The sequence below is a fragment of the Mytilus californianus genome, unplaced genomic scaffold, assembly GCF_021869535.1.
Source record: "Mytilus californianus isolate M0D057914Y unplaced genomic scaffold, xbMytCali1.0.p SCAF_17, whole genome shotgun sequence".
Classification (NCBI taxonomy): Eukaryota; Metazoa; Mollusca; class Bivalvia; order Mytilida; family Mytilidae; genus Mytilus; species Mytilus californianus.
The window spans coordinates 7,726,821-7,749,677 of NW_026262659.1; the positions used below are offsets into that span (position 1 = coordinate 7,726,821).

Here is a 22,857-nt window from a genome sequence, read left to right on the forward strand (position 1 = left end):
GCGGCGGCGGATTTGCAAATGAGTGTTTTGCAAATTAAAAGTGTCCAGTGTTGAATTACTTTTTAAGTCAACATTTGTTAATTCATCAACGTCAATTTGTCGTTCTATATTTGTCTATCATCGTCCGTCCGCTTCCTCTCAATACATCTGATATGTTTTTCTGCGCTATTTTCGTCCCAACCCTTAATGCTAAACAAGTCGGAGTAAAATTTAAACCGCTCTTATAGTATTGAATCAATGTCAGTTTTATATTTGCCGTCCGAGCATGTTATACGATTTCATAATTTGTTTTTGGCTTTCTGTTTTTCTAAATTAAAGAAATATTGTTATCTTAAATGATAGCAAAAACTTCCATAGTGAGTCGATTCTGATTAATATGATAATTAATTTAAATATCTTAATTCTTATAAAATAAGGAGATGTGATATGATTGATATGAGACAACTATCCACCAAAGATTAAATGAAGTGGATGTAAGCAATTATAGGCAATCGTACGGCCTTCAAAAATGAGAAAAACCCATACCGTATAGTTGGCTATAAAAGGCCCCGGCATGAAAAATATGAAACAATTTAATTGAGAAAACTAACGGCCTAATTAATAACAAAACAATTTACGAAAAACAAATGTGACAGACATGAACCAACGACAACCACTGAACTACAGGCTTCTGACTTGGGACAGGCACATAAAGAATGTGATGGGGTTAAACATGTTTGTGAGCGCTCAACCCTCTCCCTAACCTGGGACAGTGGTGTAACAGAACAACATAAGAACAAACTATAAAAATCAGTTGAAAAAGGCTTAATTCATCAGATCAATACAAAGCAGAAGAACATCTAACAAAAAAGACACTTAAGTACAGATCTGAGACTACTCTGAGAGTTACTGACAGCTAGTTCAAAGCCAATAACAACTTATAAAAAAAATCATGTATCTAAGACTTAAATATCAATCAGTACACACATCCAACTTCCTATGGATTTAGTGTAAAGACGTCATTAACAATCAGAGAAAAACATGACCTAGTGCAATTGCCAAAATATAAGTATCTGCCTATTCTTGCTTGTAATAGTTGCTCGTTTACTAAAACATTTTTTTAATAATTGACTTTGAATGGCAATATGTGGCGATTGTCAATTGACTTATTTCTAGATCTTACTTTGTTGACCATTGTTGCTTATTACAATTTACTCTATCTAATATTGCTTTCGTTAAAACACTTAAATCGGAGAAAATTGTCACTGAAAGGCAATAACTCGACAAAGCAGTTGACAAACTGATTTTAATCATGTTGAGATGTCTGAAGATCTCATATAGCTGATTGACTTTGATGTTTAAAGTTTGAATTCTCTCGGTGTTTTGTAGTTTTTCAACATCTTGTGCTTGGTGATTGTTTTAGCTGTGTACAGTTTCTCTTTATCGATCATACGTTTTAGCAAAACACAAAGGATACAATCATCATTACAAGAAGGGGGGAGTTGACTGAATATTCATGCCAGATTTGACTTTCTTGTAGATCTTGTCTGGCTAATTATTTTTGTTGTATAGAGTTTTTCCCGATTTATTGCAGTTTCAAGATCTTAATTATACTAAATTACTTTCTATCCGAGGCCCAAAGGATGCTGTATGATTCACCTGGTATTTTTGCGTAAAATTGATACAATAAAATTAAAATAACATTTCAAGCAGAAACGCAAAATCAAAATTTTATTAAACAGTGTCCTTTACTCTATATTATAGTGTGTTTATGTCCCTTCAGATGTTTTTTTTTATCTACATATCATAAGAATAATAAGTTTTGGTTCCAATTTGCCCAGTAATTTCAAAGAACCAGACTTTTGCACAAGCTAACAGACGAAGATGGCGGATAGCAAGAAATGAGAAAATCTGTATTTGCCCTGTAGGCCAGGCCAAACTGCGTAAAAGTCGTCGTTTAAAGTCATTTTAAGTATTTTTGTGATTTTCTATTTAAATAGTTTCAAGTATAAAAACTGTAAAATTTGCTTAAAGTTGACATCTAATTTCTGTTCTGAAAATTTTAAGATAGATCAACACCTACCGACGATAATATACCGATAAATTAAGCCAAGAACTATCGTTTTAATTTCAGTCTTCCATTTTTACTTGTACCAGCCATAAGTATTATCAGGTGGCAACAGAATATGGGCTTTGCATTATTACTGTTAAGTTTAACAACATTTGATTATGCAGTTTCGAAGGGAAATATTTTAGACGGACAATGTGCAAAATTATGACAATGACGAACTCCCAGTGTTTGTATAACCTCACTAAGCTCTTAAGAGCCAGGTGAGTTTAAAGGAAAGATCTTTGAATCATGAACAGAAAAAAAATGTTTTATATTTTATCTTCAGCATTACAAAAATTGATGGTTGCTAGGCATTTTCCACGATATGAAAATGGCTATTAGAGACTACTGTGACGATATTGACCATTTACCCCCTTGTTGTAAACCTGTATATATGCCCGGGAAAAGCTTTAATTAGTACTTATTTTGAATAATTCAAAGTTTCATGAATAATAAATACAAACAAAAATATCTGTGATGTTTTAGTCAGAACAGGAGACAACGTGGTTGATGACTAACTGAAAAGCACATGAATAAAATCATGTCAGTAACTTATTTCTGTTCATTAAAGGAATTCGACATTCTAATTGAAAGGAAGAATTTCGTTTTAGTTTCAAAATTTCGGAATTTTGTCACAAGGGATCAAAATGATTGCTAGGCATTTTCCAACTATATGAGGATAGCTACTTAGGTCTTTAGAAACGATATTGATCTCTCACCTTTCAATAAAATCTATATAACAGTTCATATTAGCCTGAACCCAAATATGTATGATGCTGGCATGTCAGTAACTGCTAGTAGTCCTTTGTTAATTTATGTATCATTGTCATTTTGCTTAGTTTCTTCTGTTACCTTTTCTGACATCGGACTCGGACTTCTTTTAAACTGAGTTTTACTGTGCGTATTGCTGTGTGTTTGTTTATTCTACATTGGCTAGAGGTATAGGGGGAGGGTTGAGATCTCACAAAACATGTTTAACCCCGTCGCATTTTTGCGCCTATCCCAAGTCAGGAGCCTCTGGCCATTGTTAGTCTTGTATGTTTTTTTAATTTTAGTTCATTATATGTTTCGGAGTTTAGTGTGACGTCCATTTTCACTGAACTAGTACACATTTTGTTAAGGAGTCAGATGAAGCCCGCCTCCTGGTGCGGGATTTTCACGCTCTGTGCTGAAGACCCATTGGTGGCCTTGGGCTGTTTTCTGCTCTTTTGTCAGGTTATTGTCTCTTTTGACATATTCCCCATTTCCGTTCTCAATTCTATGGTGGCTAGGTACTTTTCTATCAAGTAAGTGTCTATGCTAAGAACTTTTAACATGACCTTGACCTCTTGTATTTTACCCTTGTTACCAAATAAAAGCAATAATCGTTCTGAACATTTTTCTATTCAAGGTATGGGCATATTTGTAACCATTTCTGACAAAATCTAATAAAAAAGACTTAAGGTCAAAGGTCAAGGTCATCAATAACCTTTTACCTTTATATCAAACTTAAGGTCATTGAATGCGCAATATTTTTTCAATTGATTTTCATCCTTTATCTGTCATAGTTTATGAGATATTTTAATAACAAGGTCAAAATCATTTTACAAAATAACAAAAATTTCACCTTTAGGTTCAATTAGCAAACACCCTAGAAACCTGAATCCCAAACCTTTAGTTATAAACTATTACTAGGCAACAGTGTTAGTTTATATTAATAGCTTCAATGTAAATGGGTGTGGATGCAAAAGTGTGTAATTAGTTCACGCAAAATGCTTATAATTTGCCTTCTTGAATACTAGTACAATGAAAACTCCCTTATTTTAATCAGTGTTGCCACCTTCTCCCCTTTTCATCAGAATTATTTTTTATCTTTTATCTAATTAATTAATTATTATATCTTAATGAACAAATATTACAATATTCATCAAAAATAAGTGTGTGCATAATAGCTGCCTGAAAATGCTAATTTTTCTACCTCAAAAAATGCAATTTTGAGCCAAAATCCAAAGGGACCCGTAACCGTGGCAACGACGACCTAAACATTTTTTTTGTCAATCTATTTCTTTTATGTTTGTCGATAGCTACCAACAAACAAAATTTTAAAAAAGTCTTGAGACTATGTGTGCCGCTTCTTGGTTGGTGGTTACAGAGAATTGCTATTAATGACGTGCTCCCCGTGCCAACGTCACAACAATGCATAAGAAAACAAAGGAACCATTTGAGATAACTCGTTGAATATCATGGTTGTAACATAACAATGTAATAATAATTAAAGAATGCTTCTTTTTGTAATTTTATAGGGTTGTAAATGCGTTGATCGTGTGCACATTTTCAGTATAAAGCGCTGCACTTCATATAAAATGTACTTCGTTCAACGCTTTATCTTTACACCCCAATGAAATTACAAATTTGTTAAAATATATTCTTACTGATGACAAAATTGAGGTTAATTTTGATATTGACGATTTTCACTTCTGTCGTTCAGGAGTTCTTGGTCCTTCATATATCATCATATATTGAAAATGACAGTTTCTGTTGTTTCCGTGCAATTACGAATGATCCGTAAAAAATTGCCGGACGGTTACCTATTTGCTTACATTCACTTCATTTGAACTTTGGTTGATAGTTGTCTCATTGGCAATCATACCACATCTACTTATTTTTATATTATCCATATTTTACTCCCTACTATTGGCAAAAACCGGGGTATTTACCGACCCACGGTTCAGCAATTATAATGTTCTTAAAAAAAAATTAGAAATAAAAACAAATCCAAACAAATCGACTGGTATTTTTTTATAACCAGTTAATTGGGTCTTTTGCCACAAATGAAAACCATTAAAAGTGAACATACATTGACTGGTAACGGTGATTATACGTTTTAAATTGTCCCTGTTGACCACTCAGCATGTAACCATTGACCAGTGAAATATCGCTAAATAGTACATGGCAATTTTCCATGTGGCCAATGCATCAGTAATATTGTTATAGGAGCATAATGCCGTTTATATATTGAATGTCGGTGTGGTTATATTTGTGTACTGTTTTTTTGGTAGATATCTAATTTCCTTTTAATAGTCGCTTTCATATTTGAAGTCTCTTAGTACATAACACAGCCTGAAAATATATAAATGTTCGTTATAATTGCCAGTCGTAGGGCAGCATGCCTTTAACGTGACTGAGGCCATTTTCACAATAAAAAATAATGAATCTCGATTTTCCTTTAACATGCATATTACTTAAGCCTCTCAACATAAAACTAAATGTTTATTGTCTATTGACCCTGAATCTTTTACTTCTGATGGCCCGCTCGGCGGAAATGTTCATCACAAAATCTACTATTTCAAACATTGTCATGACACTCGCTCCTATAAATAATCCCATTGATCCACCAATATCACCTGTAATATATATCTATACGGTTATGCACATTGTCTTCAATTATTTAATCAGCAATCAGGTATTGACTGGTGTTTTGTATCCGACTCACTATACAAGAGGGGGTGGACAGCTTTTCAGGGAGGTGGGAGAAGGGGGCGGGAGATGGGAGGAAAGGGGCGGGAAGTGGGAGACAAAAAATAGGTGGGAGAGAAAAAAAGATTCTAAAAGTGGGAGGTGGGAGATAAGGGGGCAGGAGGTGGGAGAAGGGTACCCCCTGTCCACCTCCTCATACAAATCCTTCTTTGTAGGTGTCGTTTTCATATATCAATTATATTAATAAAACACAAGAGATTTGTGTTAAATCATCGGGTATTAGTAAGTCATTTTCAATCTGTATCAATAAATTTCCATGGAAACAGGCATGCTTCGTATTTGGCTTTTTTAACTTACACAGTAACTTTTGCTATAGTTTGTTTTATTTTATCTCTCACAAGATGTTTTACAAGGTAATGCAAATTAGATCACAGATATGTTGAAGTTGTATATAATTCCACTCTCTTTTCCTCGATTGTGACATCACCAAATGCGTACTATTACCGATTGTTTTACTTGTCACGTGAACCACGACGGGTATCGCTAGTAGAGCAGGAACTGTTTCATCTACTAGAGCACCTGAGTTCACCACTGCTTTTTGGAAGGGTTTGTCTCAATTTTTTATTGCTTGTAATTTGTTTGACGTTACTTTTTATTTTGCTTTTGTCGTTTTCCTTATTCGTGATGTTTGTTGTGTGTGTGTGGGGGGGGGGGGGGGGGGGGAGGGGGACTGATAAATTTGCCCCTTTATCACATACTTTGGGATAAGAGTTAGAGTTAGGGGCTACCGTTACATATGTAACCTGTTTGATAACATTATGTTCATAATTTTCTAGGATATTTGTTACATGTTCGTTTTCCATTTTGTTTTATAAAAAAAGTATGATCTAGTCATTGTGATTATTTGTATTGTCTTCCTTGGATTTGACGTTTTGATTTTCTTTGGTTTGCAGTCAATTTGATTTACTCATTCAATTTTATACATACATAACAAGCCAAATATGTCATAAGCTTCCTGTTGATCTATTTTATACATACATAACCAGGCAGATATACACGGGGGGGGGGGGGGGTCTCAACATGGGATTTTGGGTACAGCTGTGCACTTGGGATTTAAAAAACACCCCCATTTATATATTGAATAATTGTGAAATCCCTACCTATACATATATTTCACAGCGAAATCATAACCCATTCATATATTTATCAGCTCAAATAGAACCTATATGCATATACAATCTACTATATTTACTATACTCTAGTGGGTAAAGATTATTAATTGTGACAGTTAAATAAAATTTGATCAATAACAAAACTTGTGTTGAAATTTTAATGACAAAGAGTTTGGGAAATTCAGTGAAGATCGTTGCACAACAAACTGAAAAATTATGACCCATTGATATATCACAATTGGTCAATTACTACCTATTGATATATTTCCTCGGTAAAATTGCACCCCATTGATATATTTGACGTATCAAAAAAGGGACCCATTCCAGGGCACATTTGTATAACCTTCATATAGGAAGAGACCCCCCGTGCAGATATATCATAAGCTTCCTGTTGATCAATTTTATACATACATAACAAGCCAAATATGTCATAAGCTTCCTGTTGATCTATTTCTTCATAGCTAAGTTCCCTATAGAATACGTCCAGTTGCAGGAAGTTTTCTCTGTAAAGTATAGTTACGATTATTTTCTCTGTAAAGTACAGTTACGATTATTTTCTCTGTAAAGTACAGTTACGATTATTTTCTCTGTAAAGTACAGTTACGATTATTTCTATGTTCATAATTTAATTTGTGGATAAAGCAAAAAATAAAGACACTTAAGTTATTAATAATACTACAACTGGAATGTTTGTACAAATCTTCTTAAAAATTCATGAGAAGTTTGACAATAAACCATTACCATCTGTCGTATGATAACTTCTCTATAGTTATCAAAATATATTAAACTATTAAAGATGAAGTAACGACTGCTTACAGAGCATCAAAATTGTGTGTATGAAATGGGAGACCCGAGACGCGTCAAATTAGGATGCAATAAATTTTAAAGCTACTTTAGTTGTTGTGAGTTTATAATTTGGCGGAAATATTTTAACTTGTTTTGTTTTCTAACTTGGTCATGATTTGATAGAAAAGGTACTTAACGTAAAGTAAGGATAGTATTATAGCCATATATTATGAAAAATCTTTTTCATTTTCGAGAATTTTTCAAAATTCCTAAATTCAACATTAACAGTATCCTTAATTTAGCAATGGCGAGTATTGGGAACAAACACTACATATGAGCATATTGAGCCTGTTGTTCAGTGGTTGTCGTTTGTTGATGTGGTGCATAAGTGTTTCTCGTTTCACGTTTTTTATGTAGATTAGATCGTTGGTTTTCCTGTTTGAATTGTTTTACACTAGTCATTTTGGGGCCCTTTATAGCTTGCTGTTCGGTGTGAGCCAAGGCTCCGTGTTGAAGGCCATAATTTGACCTATAATTGTTAACTTTTTACACATTGTGACTTGGATGGAGAGTTGTCTCATTGGCACTCATACCACATCTTCTTATTTCTACATAATCGTTTTATCTAATGATGCATACAGTCACATGTTTAGATTACCTTAGAAAATACTGATCAATTTTGATGCTGGATTTAAACAAAAGCATGTGATTTCTCAAGGCTTCAAAATGGTGTCCCAATTTTTTATCAGTTTCTCCGATTATAGCACGCAAATCATTTTTAGTTCTTGTGTCCGATATCTCTTCGTAAATCTCATTACTGAACTCCGTCAGATTCACCAGGAACGAACTGTATTTTCTGTGATTGTAATAAGGAATCATGTCTATATCATCAACAATATCTGTCCACATGTCCGTAGAACGTGTCACAAGACCAGTCCAACCATCGTAAATATTCTGACCCCTATTTCGGATTTCCTGGAATATCGTCTCACATCGTGAAAACTGGCTTAACAGATAATCCGATAAAACGATATCGGCCAAAGTGTTTTTCTTGATACGTGAATCAACTTTCAAATACTGGGTTAACTCATTCATAAAAATGTTAATGTGAATTACCTCGAACATCGATACGTTTTGGATAGAGTCTCTCAGATTGTTCAGATTGCTTTCTATAAACTCCTTTGTTTCAATGTAATCCGTTATGAATGCCTTAAATTTTTCAAACCGGTTTTCTAGAATAGTTTTTGGTCTTTCAATACATTCGGCATAAAATACACTCTTACTATGGTAGAAATCCTCACATTTATCTATATAGGATGAAGATATGGATGCCATCCTTGTAAAATTCAGATGTCCAGTGATGTTAACCTCGTCTAACAGTGAAATATAGCTGTTTAGTTTACTTTTAATGGCTACAATATCATTTTGTACCCGAGGAGCATATCTCCGAGCATAGCTATTATGGATCAATGACTCGGCAAGAAGTCTTTTCGGAGTTATGTAATTGTTATACTTTCGAGCTGTTTTTCCAAATCTATATTTGAATATTGGTGTTCCGTTTTGATAAGCCTCGTACAATTGTGAAATATTTGCGGATGCGCGTTCAGCTGTTTCTATCTGACTACGAATAAAATCTAGGCTTCTGGTATATATTGCCGCTCTTGTACTTTTATCAAGACTCTCGTCAGAAGAAAGGTGTTTAAGATTTGTTTCAAGCAGAAATACAAATTCATGAAAACCAACACACAAATTAGAGAGAGTCCTTTCTTCCATCGCGTCACGTGGTCGTATAAAGTTTTTCGTCACATGATATATCTGATATCTGTAAAGATAAGATTTTCTGTTCCATGCATTTTTGTCGTTTGAATACCTTGAATCCATTAGCTGTAAGTGAACTGAAATTCGTTTTAGGATATTCTGCAACATTTCAATCACATTGTCAAAAGATTTTTCAAAATTCTTTACCAAACTACTAAATAATTCATATTTTCTTTTCTCCATACGGTTTGAAATCTCGCGTGAATTGAGAATTTTCTCGTGTAATTTTGACGTGGAAACGGAAGTAAGTTTCTTTTCTGCTGTGTATTCTGATGTTGATGCATATGACATGATAGGATCAAACACACTGTACTTACAAGCTGTAGGGCAGTGACACTGATCTTGTAGAGTGTCGTGCACAGTTCCTGAAATTAAATTATTTCCCATTAACAATTTCACCTAAAGAAACTGGCGCCTGTGTGTTGAACTTGGTCTTAAAGATAAAATAAGAGAAAAACATGCTTAAATATTTCGGAAACACATTTAATCAAAATTTCACATTAACTTATTTTTTTATGTGAAATTGACATGGAATTAATGAATAAAGGATTTTAATATGTCCTTTAAAAAACTCTACTTCTGAATTGGCACTTAGCAAGCATAGATGCCAAAGAAAAACAAACACATTTAGAAAGAAAACTATGGCTAAAGGCAGCGATAGCTAAAACACACAACTATGGCTAAAGGCAGCGATAGCTAAAACACACAACATGGCTAAAGGCAGCGATAGCTAAAACACACAACCTGGCCAAAGGCAGCGATAGCTAAAACACACAACATGGCTAAAGGCAGCGATAGCTAAAACACACAACCTGGCTAAAGGCAGAGATAGCTAAAACACACAACCTGGCTAAAGGCAGCGATAGATAAAACACACAACCTGGCTAAAGGCAGCGATAGATAAAACACACAACCTGTCTAAAGGCAGCGATAGCTAACACACACAACCTGGCTAAAGGCAGCGATAGCTAAAACACACAACTATGGCTAAAGGCAGCGATAGCTAAAACACACAACATGGCTAAAGGCAGCGATAGCTAACACACACAACCTGGCTAAAGGCAGCGATAGCTAAAACACACAACATGGCTAAAGGCAGCGATAGCTAACACACACAACCTGGCTAGGCAGCGATAGCTAAAACACACAACATAGCTAAAGGCAGCGATATCTAATACACACAACCTGGCTAAAGGCAGCGATAGCTTACACACACAACCTGGCTAAAGGCAGCGATAGCTAAAACACACAACAAACTTTGTCAGAGGGATATCATTGACCCTAAAAAATAACTCCCAGTAGTTTGAATCAAAATCTTCATATAACCACCAAACGACAAAACACTAGAGTAAACCCAGACATGATACATTGGAGATCAGTCACTAAGAATCAGTCGGTTGTTGGTGGTTGGTGTGTTTTTTATGTACTGTAAATTTTTTTTTTTTTTGGTAATTCCTGTTTTGATGCATGATTATTCAAACAATTAACCAATCTAAATAAAGTTAGCTTAATTTTTATTGTCCCAAAACAAACTTGAATTTTGAGCAAACCGTGCGTTTAATTTTTTGGCCTTTAGTACTCAGTAAAGACCCTTTGTTTAAAGTTGCCATTAGACTCCGATGTCTTATCAATAATGTGACAAGGTATAGGGGGAGGGTTGAGATCTCAAAAAACATGTTTAACCCCGCCGCATTTTTGCGCCTGTCCCAAGTCAGGAGCCTCTGGCCTTTGTTAGTCTTGTATCATTTTTAATTTTAGTTGTTCTTGTGTATAATTTGGAGTTTAGTATGACGTCCATTATCACTGAACTAGTATACATATTTGTTTAGGGGCCAGCTGATGGACGCCTCCGGGTGCGGGAGTTTCTCGCTGCATTGAAGACCCATTGGTGGCCTTCGGCTGTTGTCTGCTCTATGGTCGGGTTGTTGTCTCTTTGACACATTCCCCATTTTCATTCTCAATTTTATTGAAGAAAAGCAAGATAGATTTTTGAGAATCAAACCACGAAGTTATGACATCCATAATATATTCGATGCATATAATACTGTTGTTTTTTGTGTTAAATTTAAAATATTTTACCGTAATAACTTTTGTAACATGAATAGAACGCTTCCATCGTACATTCCTCTCCACTTTCTGTAATATATATATATACTATACATTTCATGATGAAAATAAAATATAAAATAGTGTATTTGCGATTGAGTTCATAAACGTTTTTGTATAATAGCTCAGTTTGCATTCATTTTAAAAACATCAGTTTAAAATGTACGCCGTGAATGATCGAGTGATCATAATTATTTTGATTCAGCAAACTAAACGACACATTTGTAGGGCTATAAACATGATAAGTATCAGTGTTTGAGACTTAAGGAATTCTGAGTGCTGTTATATTTAATTGTTCACAGTACCTACACATTGTTATATTTGCTACATGTACGGCTAATCTGTAGTTTTAAACTTGCTATTTGTATGGCTAATCTGTAGTTTTTTTTATACTTGCTGCGTGTATCTCTGTTAAATCTATTCCCAACTTTTCTCGATTCTCTGCGATTAAGAATTTGATGCATAGTACATACACTTGTCTTTTGTTGACGAACGTAAGTTGACATCTAGATGTGTTTATTTTTAGGGTTTTTTTTGTTGCTATAATTGTATTTATATCTTCAACAAATGAAGATTAAATAAGAAAAAAAGATAAGCTCAATTTGTCCATCAAATTAAAACTTTACAATTGTTATAAAACAAGACATTCCCTAAAAAAACCAAGACTTTTGTATGTATATACATATATAAGGTCAATTATTATTATTATTATTATTGCTTGTTTAGTTTTAATTACCCATAGTAGAAGGGATGAAATAATTTCGGCAGCCACATTTCTTTTGTGTAAATTGATTTAGGCATTCTATAATACAGGCATCAACTGAATACTGTCGACTATACTTCAACTGAGTCTCCTGGCATTCACCATACGGTACGTGTAAGTTGTTGATCTAGGAGAAAAACTATGATCATCAGTTGGAAAATAGATCGGTAGAGATAGCGGTGTACATATTGAAACCACTTTATTATATGATATGTGATGTCATTGCTGTAGCAGGAACTGTTTACCTTTGTAGAGAACCAGAGTTCAACCCCTGTTTTCGTTGGGTATCGTTTTGCCCTAACGTTAGTTTTCGGTTTTTGTGTTTTCTGGCAATTGTGTTATATGCCTTTCTTCGACGAATAGGTTTTGAAAGCCCTGCTGGATTTGTATATCAGTTTTTATACTGTTCTCATGTTTTTGTGAATCAGCACTTTGTTCAGCTGTCTTAGAATGTCCTTATAAGGATGTAATTTCAAAGTTAAACGTGATGAAAAATGGTAACGCTCTAAATTCTTACTTTTTAACAACGATAGAGATTTTCAATCTATAATTTTTTTTTTTTTTTTTGTGAGAACTATAAACAAAATGACTATCTCAGGTAATTATCATGACAATACTTGTTCAACTTACCATAATTAGTTTTAGTCCAACAAAAGCGTGAATACCTGTTGGTACTGACATCCCCAGCTCCTTTATACGTGGAATATCACTTTTATCATATGTCAGTAGTTTAATGCCCGCAGCATCATTTGGCCCAGGCATGTATTCATATTGTTCAACATTTAAGAACAGTTTTAAACCATGATCGGCGCCTTTAAATGTCAGGAAATGGTTAATCATAAATTGTAAGCTAAACAACTGATCATTTGCCTTATAGGAAATAAAAAAAATGTATATATGCATTAGAAATATAGGTGTATATGAACCGACTGCAAAAGAACCAAACACTACCTGTTTGAATCAATTCTATCATCATTTTCCCATAACAGCGTTTAATAACTCTAATCGCGAAGGGCGAAATTAAAGAAAAGACAATGACAAATTAACTTTTTTCAATTCTAGAGAAAACACATTTTAATGTTGAGTAAATAAGCGTTAGTTGAAATGAATTATACAAAATGATAACATAATTTTATACATAATTCAACAAGGCTAATTGCGTTTTTTCTTTGAGGATGTGCTAATTGATATTTGAGTTTGGAAAAAAAACTGATGTATTTAATACTTGAAATTTGGGTTTTGAATTAGAAAGCATCCTTAGGTCAATAGTTTTGTGTCTACTATCTTTTCATTAGTTTTTGTGTATATCTGATCTGATAAGACCAGCCCTTTCCTGAGATGGTCAATATAAATGTTACACATGTTGGAATTTCGAGAGAGTTGATAATCATGTCAAGAGTACGAACTTCAAGCACCAACTAAAGTTCCTGTACTAGGTAAACTGAAATGTGAATAGCAATAAAACAACAAAAAGTGATTAGGGAGAGATGCAGATATCAATGAACATACATTTTGGTGGTGTTACATCTTGCAAAGTCTATCCAATTTTTTTTTTTTTTGCAAAGAATTCCGCTCTGAGATGAAGAGCAGCAATAAAAGTGCTGTTCATTTGCTTTTTGTGTGTTTTTCTATTATACAAGATATTTATTCTATCTGTAGCACTATTAGTATATGTACATATTACCTGTAGAGCTAATGATAAACTCATCCGGACTGCTCTTTGGTTTAAACGTATAACAAAGTCCATGGTCTGTTAATATTGGTTCAAAATCTTCGTGCGTACATTTTCCTCCTGCCCATGAACATCTGAAAATGTTTTATACTCTTCATGTTTTTCTGTTATTTACTTAAGCCAGGATATGAGGGTTGATACCGGTACTGATGGACCACATTTCTGTGAGCGTAGCATCCGTCCAGTACCAAGAGTTTCGACACTGACATTATTTTAAGAAAGTATACCTCAATCTTAAGAAACCAATGACCATATAATTATGATCGATCCTGATGTTCACTGAGAATAAACTGTGATGCAGAGATGCAGTTTATTCAACGGACGTTTAAAATTTTAAATAAGGAAATTGTATGATATTTTTTTATTTCCCAGCCAAATCATACTTTCCCCGAACGAACGATTAATTGGGGTTTTTTTATATAACCAACGTGTACTTTGTAATATCTCAGTTCTTCATTGGTCAAAATCCAATTATCTTAACTCAATATTACGACGTCACGAAAAAAGCTTCGGTATTGGCATTACTGAATTATTTAAATGTTGGTACATTCCAGTTCGTATACTACACAGGAAAATTTCACTCATGTAAATTGAGATTCTAGTGAATTTCACCTCAAACGAGCTTATACGTGAAACTCACGTTAATTTCATATGAAAATCACATGAATTTTTTTCATGTGAAATTCATGTAAACTTTTAAAATAAAGTTATTCAAATAACATCTTAATTAAAATCATGAAAAATACCAATTTGTTTTGGTAAAGTGCACATGAAATTCACGTGAAAATGTTCAAGTGAGTTTCACGTATACGCTCGTTTGAGGGGAATTTCACGTGAAAATGTTCAAGTGAGTTTCACGTATACGCTCGTTTGAGGGGAGTTTCACGTGAGATTCATGTGAAATTCACGTGAGCAAAATTTGCCTGTGTAAAAGTATGATTGTAACTGCACAAAGTTCACCAAAGAGGATTTCAGTTGTTTTGTTCAGAACTTTTTTTGCTTATGATCCTACTCAAAACATATGATATATATCAATTGTAGAAGTCCAGGAACTGCTTCACCTCCATGAATACCTTAGATTACACCGGTTTTAATGTGAATCGTGTTTTTGAGTATTGTTTATTGGCACGTTGTTTTCTTTCGTCGTTTTTTTTTTTGTTTGGTTTTTAGGTTCTCTGTTTTCTCCGACTTATTCATTTGATTGCCCTATTGATACCTCCTGCTTTTTGTTCCAGAAAAATCTCACTGAAAGTTATTCAAACAGTTTTCATGTTCACTAAAAATCGGTAGCAAAGTATGCATTTTTTTTTATAAATACAAGAAATCTTCGGTAAGCAGGGGAAAAGAATAACAATCGTACCAAATACATGTACTGACTATCTGGTGGAATATAACTCAGTTAATATGTTGAATTTCAAGATTTGTTAATTTCTTATTCTGTGTCTGGGTTTTTTATGAAAATCATTGTTGTTCCTAATAATTATAGGAATTTGTTCAGCACTCGACAAGAAACAATAATTCATGCGCAGCGCCTGGAATCTTGATCTAAAGACAAAATTGATAACAAATAACATAGGCGAGATTGATAAAAGCAGCAGAAATCTTCCTTGCATATAGTCGCATACAAACATATGTACAGGAAAATGAAAATATTAACCGTGTGTTAAAGATTACAAAAATAGAGTATTACCTCTAAATTCATATACTTTTAATGACTTATAACGTTTTAATTGAATCTAGACAGACGTAATCAGACATTGTTAGTCATGTTAAAAATCAACATTGGAATTTATAGTCATTCGAATGAAACACTTAATAGAGCAATGAATGACACAGAAAACAAACAAAAGAAAAATACCAATTTTCTATTGCTCATCTACAATTATCTATAATTTTATTTTCATTTTAACATCAATTATCGTCTTTAGTGTATACTTATTATAATACATCAATACAGAAATATATTTTAAATGTTAATTTTGAAAAATTTCAACGTGGGTGTAACTTGGTTGGTTGAGAAATAAAGGTATCATTTTAGGTGGGTAGGCGAAATACTGCCCCAATGTTGGTCATCTGGTGCGAAAATGGTCAATTTAGACGATTTTTTGTTTAATTTCATGACCTAGCAGACTGAGTGGATGCTGATAGATGTATCCCACTGTAGTCTGCATGCAGAGTTAACACATTAACCATGAAAGTGATTAGCTCCGAGTGAAACTGATATGAGTAAGGTAGTCTAAAGAAGGTCATTTCCACCAAAAATCCGGAACTTTCCGATTTTTCCTTATGTTTTGCTTCACCAGGACAAGCAACCGGAAGTAGTCGTTTTAGCTAGCTATAAAACCAGGTTTAATCCACCATTTTCTGCATATGGAAATGTCTTTCAATTCGTTGATATGTTTGAGCTTATGATTTTGCCATTTGATAAGGGAATTTCCGTTTTGAATTTTCCTTAGAGTTCGTTTTTGTTTGTTTGTTATTTTACTTTTTCCTAAGCGTATTTCAAAGATAAACACGATCAGTACTTACATGCCGCGGGTTTACACTAATTTTGGAAATTTGAGGCCTCTATACTGCGTTTGCCAAACACCGAAGGGAATCCCACCCCGCAAGTCAAAACAGGTTTTATGTAACGACCATTTAACTTCAAGGGGGGGGGGGGGGGGGGGCGGGGGGTTATGGATTTTTCCTAAAAAAATATTCTGATCCCCAATTTGATGAAAAGAAATAAGAAATATTGTGGTCAAGCAGATTACAAAAAAAAATATATAATGCATCCAGATTTTCCCCATACCTTATAAAAGGCATAAAGCGGTATTTTGGTTTGAGGCCGTTATAATACCGCACGGAAAGGGTTACATTAAATCAACGATACGAACAGCCAGTTGATAGAAAGAAAAAAATCGTAAATCCTGGATTTATTTGTAATTTATAAACAAGTTGAAACTTCTGGTTAAGATTTTTTTTCAGAATTAATAAAAGCGTGGTCAACTCTTGAGGAATTGACCAGTTAAAATAAGTAAAACTTTTGCTTTAAAAAAAATCGTTTGAAACGTTTTTACAAAACTAAGTAAGAAATGTTTTGTAAAGCCATTGATACATGTTCATGTATGTCGGAGTTTCTGATCGTTTGAAATACCCCGATGTTAAAGTAGTCAAATCGACAGAAAAAGCGTGAGCTTCCGATCACTTGATTCAAAACTAATTCAAAGTGTAAAGAGGATTAGTGTTTGCGAGATTATAAACCAAAACCAGGAAAGTACTGCCACAGAGGGCGTTGAGCAATCGATTGACACCTAAATTAACTCAGGGCCACCTTAGCTTATAAGCAATACCAGTCTATTCACTTTTCAAACAACAAAATTGATGAATAAAATACTAGTAATTGAATCGCTACGCAAAGGTTTTTGTTGTTATGAAAATTTCCTGCATGGTTAAATTTTCCTCCATGGAGATAATTGATTCTGTTTGAATAGCTATGATAAAAAAAAACTAACCCAACAATCAAATCTTCTTTTGTATGACCCGCTTTCTGGAACAAGTCGCTAATTCTTAGTTTGGTGGCGTTAAACTGTAATAAATCTCTAGAATCAAATGTTTTTGAGGAGTCATTATACATGGTTTCTATCAATCTATACCAATTGTTCTCAGCTGCAGCTGTTGATCTGAAAATATATTAGATCATACTGTTGTTTTCTTAATACCATCTACACAGTTAACTTCAGAGAAGTAAATTAAGAACAAAGCATATAAATTCTTGTTGAAAATCTCATCATTTCATATCAAGAAAAAAGATCTAATGGAAAGAGATCTGAATGTATTGTACGTTGTATTGGTATTTCACATCATGTTAATGTATCATCAATTATCAACAAAGGTTAATTAACAAATGAATCTTTTTGCTTAACTAATGCAATTGATACATGTATGTAATTTCACTTACATCCCTCCAGGTTTTTAATGGTCTGGAGTTATATTCGTAAAGGCTCAAGTGTTTCCATTTAATCAGTTTCTCTAGTTATAACGCATAATATATAATTACTAGTATGTCACTGTTTAATGTTATGATTCCAAGATTGGCAATAGCGTGAAATATTGTGGTGTTAATACATTCAATTCATGAATATGCTATGATGCTCGTACCTGAACTTTATGATTTTCTCAAGGATAAGTGTAACTCAATTTTGGAGATGTTCGTTACTGTTATTTTTGAAAAGGGACTCTTTCGCTTGAGATTGTTTTGATTTTTTCAGTCTACTTTATTACTGAAAACTAGCTATCTATCAATTTCATGTCAAAAATTCTGCGGCAAATTAATGGACAATCATACACGAGAAGAAAGGCGGGCATATATGATATGGGGACACCATATCAAATATCATGCTTAACTTTTTAAAGCGAGAATATAAGTGTAAGGTAATAAAGGGAGACAACCTACCTGAACGCATTTTGGTTGCAAATTGTGACAGAAGGAAAAACCAGTGAACGATTATAGTTGACTTTGACGTTGACAGTAATCGGTGAATTATAATAATATATTATCCTGTCTATTATCTGGTATGACATAATACCACAACAGGAACATGTTAATACAAACCAAAATAATCTGCAAATTAAAAAAAAAACAGTAACGTTACAGTAATGTGGCATTTTGTTTAAGTACATTAGAAACATTATAGGATTGGTAGTCGTTATGGAAACAGAGCAAATGTCGTAAAACTAAAATTGGCTGACATCAGCAGTATACACAGAGTAGTAGCAGTACTAGAAAACTAGAGGTTTTAATCATGTCATTAAGTATATACTTACCGACACTTCATCAATTCTTATAGTTATCATTATATGTTCACTTTTGATATTAAATTATTCATATGTAAGAATAATAGAAATAGGTATATATAGTTGATTGATAAGAGATCCTGATGACGGTTATTCAAAAAGGAATATTTTTAAGATTCATGAACACTGTGCGTCTGAGTATCTGTCCGTTACAAAGTTTTTTCCAATGTAAAATGTCTGAGTGATTACAAGGAATAATAATATATTCATTGTTTGATTGCTGTTTTTTATTTAGCAGTGACAAATATTTCATCCATTTTTCTGAGATAGCGTAGGAATAGTAAAATTCCTGACATAACTACTACTGTATGGGCATATGACTATTTCGTTTTTGTTTTCTGAGCAATAGATATTAAGATATTAACAAAGGGTTTACCCGAAAACACTCTTTGCTGTGTACAATATACATCGTTAAAAAGATGTTAATGTGAATCTATAATGTCTGTGAACTACTTTTGAGTTAAGCCGTTGCTCTTGTCTACTTTTGTCCAGAAACGAAGTCTAAAATTATCATTTTAGGTCAAATGTGTCAAATTCTTCATTTATTTTTAACTTCATAGTGACATCACAAGTTACCTTTCTGCACTAAAATGTATATATGATATTATCCGTTGATTATCAATAAGATTAACATAATTTTGAGAGGCTATATAGAATGGTTTTGCCATTTTTGAAATTTCCGAGGCCAAATAATGGCTCCTATCATACTCCATCCTTGGGGTCATCCTTTAATTAGGATAGAGGGAGGATAGTGTTTTATGTCGCGCGAATTGGTTTGTAGTTGGTGATAATCTTTTATGTTTACAGAGCATCGGAAAGATCTTTATAATCCTTTATAACCTTTACTGTCAAATTGTCATTTCAAACCTCGAATGTTGTACTTCCCAAGTTACCAATCAAAACAACGAGTCGGATTTAGATTAATGAAATCGAACTTGAATCAAAACACTTTTTTCTTTTCTTTCTTCTGGATATCTTTGAATTTATGCTTTATGGTTAATCTGACTGACACGTTATTACCTCAGTAAAAGTTGAAATTTTATTTAGATTGATTTGGCTATTATTTTTGGTTCTTCTAGTAATAAAACTCCTTAGTGTTGACATATTCATCAACCATGGTTTTGATTTGTTTTGGTTTTGAGCGCTCCTGGTGAAGATTAATCCAGAAAAGTGGTTCGAACGCAAGACATATATAAAGTCTTATTTTCATTAATTCTAAAACAAACTACAGAATTTTTTTTAATAACTGCAAAGAACTTACCTTCGAAAAATAAAGGCATCCCTTAGAGAAATATATTTAAGACCATGAAGTGTAGTTTCCTGAGCAAACTGATAGCACTCGTCCCTCCAGCTCTGACGTTTCTTATCTGTCTTCTCACTAATATGGTTATCATATATGTCCATATTAGAATAGTTAATATTTCCAAAGTTTGACATTTCCTCGGGTATGTCTACTGTCATTGTGCCACTGACAATATGTATCTTTCCAGTGCATGGCGAATACTTAATGTGCACGATTTTACCGTACGATTTTTGTCAATAGATACAAAGCAGAAAAGTCGGCGGTTTCACACCAATTATCTGAATAATGACACCTTATTAAAATCAAGTTATTTTGAAATGTCAAATGTGAGTTTGAAAATTATGAAACAATATAATAGCTTATTTCATCTATTTATGTAAATCATATAGAATTGATAAAGCAATTGAAACTTTAAGATAATAATCTTCATCAGCTCATTATAACAAAGATTTTATGTTCTGTGAAATAACATCGGTCATTAAATCTTTAAAAGATATTTTCATCATGCAGTCTTTGATAATCATAAGACATTACTAATGGATAAAACAAATGTGTGAATATCATAACATAAATATAACAGGTGCTCGAAATAAATTCACTGATTTCTCCAGAGTGATTGAAATCACACAAATGAAAAAGTGCATAAGAAATAAAAATATATCGGTGAAAAGAAAAGGCCGTTTGGTGGAAGATATGAGGATGGTTGCATTTACTCTAAGTTTTTGGTTCATGAATCACACAATTATCTTTGGATAAGGTCAAACTTGTACAATACATTACATAATGACTTTGATTGTTATATTGAATCTGTTTTTGTATCCCCTTAGGCTACAACTATTATTAAGATTGGTTATTTTTCTGTAAGCTGACAAAGACAGAAAAACAATTCAAAGATCCAGATTTACGAGGTGCAAAAGTGCAGGATTCTATGTCAAATCCGACGATGAGCAGCTACACATACATTGACATTAGTCTTCTTAAAGTGCTCTGCAGTTTATCTTATCTAAACAATCATGACAATAGGGGGAAGATATCAAGGACCAAGAGGATGCTATTATCAATGAAAGACAAAAAAAGACCAGGACAAGAAGAAAAAAAAGACAAGCAAACAAACACCAGTCCATAAAACACTTTAGAGATCACGAATGATAAAGCAGCACCAGCGTAACCACTAACCAGGATTAAGATGCTCTGAAGCTAGGTGTAACAGGCTCTAGTCTACAAGTGACAACCGTAAAAAAACTCGGTGATGTCCTTAAAGATGAAACTCGGTGATGTCCTTTAAGATGAAACTCAGTGATGTCATTTAAGATGAAACTCAGTGATGTCCTTTAAGATGAAACTCAGTGATGTCCTTTAAGGTGAAATTCAGTGATGTCCTTTAAGATGAAATTCAGTGATGTCCTTTAAGATGAAACTCGGTGATGTCCTTTAAGATGAAACTCGGTGATGTCCTTTAAGATGAAACTCGGTGATGTCCTTTAAGATGAAACTCGGTGATGTCCTTTAAGATGAAACTCGGTGATGTCCTTTAAGATGAAACTCAGTGATGTCCTTTAAGATGAAACTCAGTGATGTCCTTTAAGAATCTTTGGTGGAATAGTTTTCTTATTAGCAGCAACCTCCATCAAGAAAATCCGTAGGATAAACTAAAAGCCCGGGACTATTATAAAAACTGGGAAATACATCCCCGTGATGCTTAATGAAAATATATAATTTCTAGGTTTATTAGATATTTTCTTTCATTATTTTCATAGTACCGTATTGGGAAGTTGCGTTGTTGTCTATATTATGTATATAATTCGTCTGAAATTTAGCCCAACAATGTTAGATCTTCAAATTTGCGTTAGCAAATTTTTGTTCTTCCCTAAGCGGGATTCGAACCCTTGCTTCTATGACATCGTGGCAACACCGCCTGCACCGTGCGCAGCGCCGTTGACCACTCGACCACCTAGGCTAGGGCGCTGGACACGGTGCCGGCTGTGTTGCCACGATGTCACAGAAGCAAGGGTTCGAACCCCGCTTAGGGAAGAACAAAAATTTGCTAACGCAAATTTGAAGAATAAAATATAGCTTTCGATGGTCGATGTAATGCCTTTCCTCGTCGGCTTTATCTAGGGTTGTAACACAGTACATGATGTATAGTGGCAAGTATATGGTGTACCTTTCAGATCAGCTATTTATATATATATATATATATGTTTGTATTACTTCATTTTGAGATTTTTCGAGATTTGAGATTTGAGATTTTTATTGACCATTCTATATTATTGGTAGTTTTCTAAATATGATGTTTACTTTTAAGTAACATGCTGTTCGTGATGTTTTGTTACCCAATTGCTTACAGTCGGGCATTATTTATATAGTGGTTTAAATGAAGTTTTAAAAGATAGATGCAATTTATTCAACAAAATGTTGCAAAACATATAAGTATAATGATGATGCGATATTTAAAGAAATGAAAAATATGTTAAATAGATTTAAAATTCACCAGCACGACGGTACAGAATGCCCTCATACTTAGTAAGCAGCTCATCAGTGATAGAGTTGTTACATATGTACGATTTTTGGATCAGTCAGACATCTTCTTACTTTCTGATATTTTGAGTTACGATTGGTGGTAGCGTGGCTGCGTACATCCCACACAGCCAAACGGACGCCCCATTTTGGCAAGGGTTTTACTGCCGGTCGGAAGAACACCTGTAGTGACCATATTTCTATTTCACAGACACCCTTAGGGTCTCTGTCCCTATCCATTTAATTATACCCTTAATTTCCAGTGGCAGTTTAACA

The 22,857-nt window shown here is 33.8% G+C and overlaps 2 protein-coding genes across 2 annotated transcripts in view; both read right to left on the reverse strand.

Moving 5' to 3' along the window:
• LOC127726325 (cyclin-G2-like) overlaps nucleotides 1-22,857 on the reverse strand; it is a 486,290-nt gene that overhangs the window by 215,470 nt on the left and 247,963 nt on the right. The window lies entirely within an intron of this gene.
• Nucleotides 3,623-20,386, reverse strand: LOC127726318 (uncharacterized). The gene is made up of 10 exons (XM_052233642.1): nucleotides 20,023-20,386; nucleotides 18,361-18,528; nucleotides 17,420-17,587; nucleotides 13,875-13,996; nucleotides 12,821-13,002; nucleotides 12,164-12,317; nucleotides 11,401-11,457; nucleotides 8,162-9,686; nucleotides 7,129-7,220; nucleotides 3,623-5,472 (listed from the first exon to the last, which is right to left on the reverse strand). Exons 1-10 carry the CDS (start codon nucleotides 20,220-20,222, stop codon nucleotides 5,339-5,341), a joined length of 2,802 nt encoding a protein of 933 aa, XP_052089602.1. The 5' UTR covers nucleotides 20,223-20,386; the 3' UTR covers nucleotides 3,623-5,338.